The sequence below is a fragment of the Mycetomoellerius zeteki genome, unplaced genomic scaffold (genome assembly GCF_001594055.1).
Source record: "Mycetomoellerius zeteki isolate Tzet28-1 unplaced genomic scaffold, Tzet1.0 scaffold470, whole genome shotgun sequence".
NCBI lineage: Eukaryota > Metazoa > Arthropoda > Insecta > Hymenoptera > Formicidae > Mycetomoellerius > Mycetomoellerius zeteki.
In genome coordinates, this window is record NW_017257469.1 from 230830 (window position 1) to 237960 (window position 7131).

Consider the following 7131-nt stretch of genomic DNA (forward strand, 5'->3'; position numbering starts at 1 on the left):
AAAAATTTTAATCGTAATCGTAAGGTCGCAAGTAAATCGACCAATCACAGTCAAAATTACGATCTCGCGTTTAAAAACACTCAACTGTGATTGGCCGATTTGCTTACGGCCTTATGATTACGACTAAAATTTTTGTACGTGTGATGGCCTTAAGTATTACTATTGTAGACGACATTTGAGAATTGAGACGCCATGTTGGCATTTAATTCCTCCAAAACGCTTGTCCCTTTGTAGAGGCGTTCTAAACACGGGTCATGTAAAGTCACTGATGGAATATAAAGTAACGCAATTGATTTCAGAATAGGTTTGTTCGCGTTGCTTGCACTTTTGGCGCTCGGCATCTTCGCTTTCTCTCTTTTCAAGGCCAAATATATATCTATCTCATTTTAAGTGCAAAAATATTTGGGGATTTCATGCAACGCGAACAGATCTAAGGCCGGAATCAGACTACGCATTGAAGATTGAGATTGAAGATAGAAAAATTCAAATTTGACCAATCGAAACGAAAGGAGCTAGAATTTCTTTGTCCTTATTGATCAAATTTCAATCTTCAATCTTCAACCTCAATCTTCGATGCGTAGTCTGATTCCGGCCTAAGACCTGTTCTTTTTGGCTGAACTTTTGCACCAGTTCATCTTTCTTCCTCTTCTTTCCTCCTGTAGAGAAAAGGAAGAAAGATGAACTGGTGCAAAAGTTCAGCCAAAAAGAACAGGCCTATTATATTGCGACAAAATGGCCGAAGTGAACATAGTACACTATTTCAAGCATGGTGGTTGATCTTTTAAACTGTACTTACATGTCCCTTCGTACACTTTCATGCACTAAACTTCTATAGCAAATAAATCCGTATTAAACTAAAGAACACATAAATTAAGCATTCGTACATATTCTTTTGTTCATAAATAAACTAATTACAACTAAAAAACATTGATTTACGTACTTGACGGCTTCATTTTCCCAAATAAAGCACGTAACACAAATGCATAAATTCGAAATGGCTGCGTTTTGCAACAAAATGGATGCGAGTTTGCGGTACTTTATAGATCTAGTGACTTTAGGGTAATGAAAATACAATGGAGTTTGCTAGTCTGGACTCTATCTGTGATCGGCTGTATGTAACACAACTGTACACGTATTAACTATAGTAACTTTCTATTAAATTATTTTTATTTGACGGAAAATGTCGAATAAATACTTATTTCTGAATTCAGGATTCCCGCGGGCACCTTTTGGTCTCGGAATCGGACGTTATGTCTGCCAGTTACAGAGAATAACTTTAAAGTTTTGCAAAAACCGTGGTGGAAGTAGGGGAATAAGGTGATTCTAACCTATACTCACATGTGAATGTTTTCTACGCATAAAATTTAAAATTAACATTTTTTTTCTTTTTTCTTAAATCAATATTGAATTTTTTTTAGAGGTTTCATAGAACATGATCTAGTTAATTATGCAAGAGAAAATCCAGGAGTTGTGGTATATGTTAAACCAAGAAGGCACAGGCAACCGGTCATAGTTGCCGAATATTGTACGTTTGTGTTTATCTATGGAACACTATTTAGTAATTATACAGTACCTGTTATTTAGCTACAGCACCTCAAAAATCAATAAAAATTAGGTTCATTCGACGCGTTTTTACATAAAACGAAAGAATCTGGCAGAAAAAAGCGTCGCTCTCCCCCGTGAATTAAGATATTAACAGTTAAAGTTCACGACTATTGAAATTAGAAAATCTGTCACGCAACACTGCAAAATTATAACCCACGTAGACAGTAATGGTTATTGATTTGGGGCGGCTTAACCGTTCCGTACAAAAAAAAATAACATCCCACTTGTGGCCTAACTGCCTAGAAGTTACAGCCTAGACAGTGTCCGCTTGGAATATTTCTAATCCATGAAGACAGTGGGGTATAAGAACAGTCTTTAAAAATAGGCTTTAGAAATACTATACTCACATCCCGAATCCCAAATAGGTTTTTACTGTCTTTAAAGATTTATTTTTTTTTGTTCAGGGCGACGTAGCTGCCCCGAACCAATAAGCACTACTGTCTCTAAACCCACTGTCTATATGAGTTATAATTTCGCAGTATTGCGTGGCTGACATTTTCTAGTCATGAATCTCAATAGTTGCAAACTTTAATGCTCAATATCTCAATTCATGGGACAGAGCGACACTTTTTTTGCCAGATTCTTTTGTTTTATGCAAAAACACGTCGAACAAGCCTAATTTAATTGATTTTTGAGGTACTGTAACTAAACTGTATAATTATCCTATATTTAAACCTTATTAGTGTAGTACTAATAGAGAATATATTTTTCTCAGTGAATGGCGATAATCAATGGATGGAGGTTGCTAATTATAGCCGGGAGGATGTTGTAAAATGGATGGAATTATTACGAACACAGTTTCATAATGGTCCTTCATTGAGATGGCGTAAACTGTGGCACACGGAATTCCCATCGATTCAGGGACCATGGACACCATTTACTTTTAGAAATCCTATGTTAAACTTGGTTCAGCTTCCTAATGTAATTGTGTTTTTATTCAGATGATTTCTTTTATTTTGTATTAAGGAGATTAGTTATAAAAAGATTGTATATAACTTCATAAAATATATGACAATTTCATTTTTATTTGTAGAAAGAGTTTGGTGCAGCTGTTAAGCTTGGTCCTACAGCAACGGAACAACTTGTCGAATTATTCAAGGCTCAGCAGTTGGCTGATAAAGCAGTTAATGATTCCTGCCAAAATGTTGAAGAAACTTCCGTACATGTTCAAAGGACATAATTTTTTAAGCAATTTTAATACAGTTCTAATTTTTAATTTATAGTATGTATATAAATATATATAGTATAAAAAAGGTATAATTGTGTTTTTATATATTTCATAAATGCAATTGATATATGATAAAAAGCTTTATTTTTAGTATTTTTATCATCTTGTATTCATAATGTATATTGAAAACCTTAACTTTTATATGTGCATATACAGAAATTTTTTATTATAAATCTTTTTTAATCTTAAATTATAAAATGAAAACTAATTTAACTTTTAAAGGAATCCTGAAACAAAGGCCGAACTTGATCAATGTCAAATTAAATCAAGTTAATAAAATTATGGTGGAATAAAACCATGAATAAGACTTTAATCTTAAAATAAAAATTTATCGATAAAAAAGCAGTAAAGTCAGAAAAGGCCCCTTAACAACTAATTAAGAAAAGGATACCGTGACTTTAACGTTCACCGTACCTGGATCTATGTTATTGCAAAAACTAATGAAATTTATCTTCACCATATCCTTTTGTGCGTATTTTAATTCTGTAAAAAAAATTGCATTCGTAAAACCAGTTCGAAGATTTATCGCTGAATGAAATTAGTATAACAGGGCAGCTTCAGGATTCCCTTACAACAAATTAAAATTTTTGCTAACTCTGCAAGATATATTCATAAGATACATATATGTGTATATGAAAGATTTAGGATAATTTACAAGAATCGTCTGATTTTTTCTTTTGATTCTTTGGAAACTTATGTGTGCTATACGATGCATTATGTGTTCCAACAAATGGTTTGGATATTTCTTGTGAAGTACCTGCACTTGGTGTTTTCTGCAAAAGGAAGTTATAATCGCGTTACAGATATTGTATGACATTCACGCACGCGCGCTTCTTTAATTATCAAGTATTACCGTCTGTTTAGATTGAACATTTTCACCTCTATTATGTAAATTGGAAATCCCGTCTGGTTGAATTAATTTCGGATACGAATGACTGTACTCTGTAATAATGTTTTTTTTTTATTATTTATTACCATTTAGCTCAATTTAGATAAAAAATTATTTTTTATACTTTTGTTATATAATATGAACACAAATAATTACGAAATACGCACGTGTACTTTTGGGCAAATTTGTTGAATAATTCGTTGTATTAATGTAATTTAAATTTGTTGTCGGAACATCAGGAAAAATCTAAAAAAACATTTTATCTATTTAATCCATTTTAATATGTAGTCAGGAGATACATGAGGAATAAAATACCATTTTATTCACTGAATCTTTAGTTTTAACGGAATCTGCTTGATTATTCCATTTGTCATTATCCTATAACAAAATTATCTCTATCATACTTAATGTTTTGAAATGATGCCTATACTTTTATCCGTAACAACCCAGACAGCAAAACGTGTCTCACAAATCTCGCAAATCTGTGATTGCTTATGATGCTGACAACTTGCCGTAGATTTGTCTTCAACGATTTCGAATATATTAACATTGTAGCAACATGCAGACAACAATGTGTATACGTATTGCCAGCAGTTTAACAAGATAGCTACATCAATGTTATCTTGCATTGTCGGCAATATGACAGCATTGTATAATGCTGCATATTATTGTGGCAACATGATGGCAATAGTACGAATTTTGATGATGACGATTTTAAAGTTGTCGGCAAATTGCTGGCAAGTTACTACTCAACGTTATCATATCGTGAAGGCTTCAAGTTGCCAACAAATGAGGACTTAGTTGCTGCAATTCTGGTAGCAACATATACTTAGCAATGCATACTTAGCAAGCAATATGCCAGCAACAAAACAAACACGTTGCTATCTGGGAAGCGTCCCTACTTTATTTCTTTTTGCCTTAAAATATTGATAGCTTTTAATATCTTTCAATCTTGAAAGAATTTTCTCTAAATTTTTTTGTTTCAGTGTATGTATGTACATAGTGATACAATTAATGCATAAAAATACATATTGTTAAAAATATCTCGTTTTATTAGTCATATATATGTAAATAAAATAAAATCATATCTTATAAATGCAACATTATCTTTGCTACATGATAATTATACATATATATAAATATTTTGTTATATATGAATTATTTAGATAGTAGTTATTAATATACATATTATGCAATATATCTTAACATGCATATATGGAAATTGTAAATAACGATGCTAATTTTGTGCATTTTTCTTTTGATTATTTACCTTAAGGTTCAATTTTGTTTGTTGCATTGTTGGATCCAGTAAATTTTTATTCACCTACAATATTAAAGAATACAATATTATAGAATCATAATGTAAATGACCACAACACATTTTAATAATCAAGTTGATAAGTCTTCAATATTTTCAATCAATATATTATTTTATCTTGAAATTTATTACCTTATTCATCTTAAATTTAAAACCCTTGCAGCATTGGGTAAAGTGATTTATGTCGCCACATTTTGTGCACTTTGATCCCTTAGCAGGACACTTCCCAAGTGGATGCTGCTCATCACATCTCCAACAGGCTCGCTTCACAATATTATCTGGTGGTTTTGGTATAGAACTTGTACAGTCTGCTCTCGTTTCTTTAGTAACTTGTTTCATCTTTTCCGTATTAATGTCGTAGTCGTGGTAAATTGCTACTAGCTTCGACAAATCCAAATTGTCTGCTTCGAAAAATTTTTTACGTAATATTTTGTCATGAGTTTCAAGAATAATTTTGTCTCGTATAATGCTGTCTAGCATATCATTAAAGTTGCAATTTTTAGCTTTTTCCTGTAAATAACAAAGGTTTCAATACATATGTGTGTGTACAATATACAAAAAAATATACATCACAAGTACCACGTACTTTTAAAATATTTATATATTGTTCAATAGACTCATTGTGCTTCTTTCCTCTTGTAAAAAAATTGTATCGTTCAACCACCTCTTTTTTTGGCGGATTAAAGTATTTTTCAAGCTTTTCAATCAATATATCCATATTATCTTTATCTTGCACATTGTCAAAAGAAATATTTTGTATTGCATCAATGCCAACTTTTCCAATCCGATTTTTTAAAAGATTTGCGCGGATTTCATTAGGTTTATCAATATACCCAGTTACTTTCATGAATATAATAAAATCTTCTTTCCAGCTTTGCCAGTTGCTGGCCATATCGTCATTATTTATTAAAGGATCTGGAGCACGAGCGTGTACCTCCATGATAATTGCAGCTTACTAAAAAAAACAAAAAAAAGAAAAATACAATTAATCTTCTTTCAATATATAAATTTTGATTCATTCTCTAAATTTGTATCAGAGTATACAGATTAAAAATACAATATAATTTTTATAAAATTTTTACAAAAAATGTAAATGCTCAAGTAAAAATTCTAGAAAAGAACAAAATTCTTACACTGATACAAAGAAAAAATTATCAAACATAAAAAATTAATGCTTCTTGAATTATGAATGATAAGGTAAGTTTGCTATTATCCATGTGTTGTATATGCAAAGAACCGATTTTTCCGTTGTCTAAAAAAATGCTAACAGGTGTAATAAGACTTTTCATGTTATCATTTATACGAAAACAATATTAAGTGCATGCATGATTACAAATTTACTGCGCTGTGTTTGTACTTTTGCATGCATTTACGACTAAATTTGACACTTATATGGACAAATTATATTATGTTTAATTTTACAATTATTTTATATTTATTTTTAATATTTAATTTTACAATTTTATTATTGTATTTAATTATAAAATTGATAAAATATGTTATGAATTTCTCAGCATTAAAATGATAAAAGTCATGGTAAATCTTCACTTTAGGGGAGGCCTCTCCGATGACCTCGACATATGCCGTCAAGGTCATGACCCTAAGTAACCTCCAACAAGTTTTAGCCGTCGCTCGTTATCCCTTAAAATACCCCCATTAACCTGGACTCCCCACCATCGAAAATCAAATTCGTGATAGGTCAAAAATTTAGTGCTCTTTCGTTGCTAATTAGTTGCTCTAGAGCGAATTTTGTTGCTCCAACCGTTTAGCAGCAATAAAAAAAAAATAGGGGGGTCCAGGTTAATATAAAGCTGGACCCCCCCATAATGAAAAAATATATATAGAGCTGCAATATCAAAAAAACAAATGCACCAGATTTTGTTGCTTTTTTGTTGCTCTAGGATAGTGCAAAGAAATATCGAAAAAATCACATTGTTAAACAAATTCCGATAAATAATCAAAACTGCATTGTCGCGCATCGCACGTTATGACAAAAATTTACATGTATAGAATTTGTTACTCGCAAGTTTTTGGTACTAAAATGTTCCTTGGAACGTATACTATCAAAATATACCCGTTTCCGATTTTGTT

General features: G+C 31.5%; 2 protein-coding genes across 2 annotated transcripts in view; one reads left to right on the forward strand and one right to left on the reverse strand.

Annotated features, from left to right (window-relative positions):
- The first annotated feature begins 1150 nt into the window (after nt 1–1150).
- Nucleotides 1151–2802, forward strand: mRpL43 (mitochondrial ribosomal protein L43). The gene is made up of 4 exons (XM_018455105.1): nt 1151–1317; nt 1419–1525; nt 2321–2526; nt 2639–2802. Exons 1-4 carry the CDS (start codon nt 1181–1183, stop codon nt 2783–2785), a joined length of 597 nt encoding a protein of 198 aa, XP_018310607.1. The 5' UTR covers nt 1151–1180; the 3' UTR covers nt 2786–2802.
- A 345-nt stretch (nt 2803–3147) lies between these two features.
- Nucleotides 3148–7131, reverse strand: part of LOC108727140 (uncharacterized) — a 6932-nt gene continuing 2948 nt past the window's right edge. Inside the window, exons 2-8 of the mRNA XM_018455104.1 lie at nt 5627–5995; nt 5173–5550; nt 4993–5046; nt 4038–4100; nt 3890–3968; nt 3687–3775; nt 3148–3606 (exon numbers count right to left, since the gene is read on the reverse strand). Coding sequence (XP_018310606.1) covers nt 3475–3606; nt 3687–3775; nt 3890–3968; nt 4038–4100; nt 4993–5046; nt 5173–5550; nt 5627–5980 — 1149 coding nt within the window. The 5' untranslated portion in view covers nt 5981–5995 and the 3' untranslated portion in view covers nt 3148–3474. The remainder of the gene's footprint in view (nt 3607–3686; nt 3776–3889; nt 3969–4037; nt 4101–4992; nt 5047–5172; nt 5551–5626; nt 5996–7131) is intronic.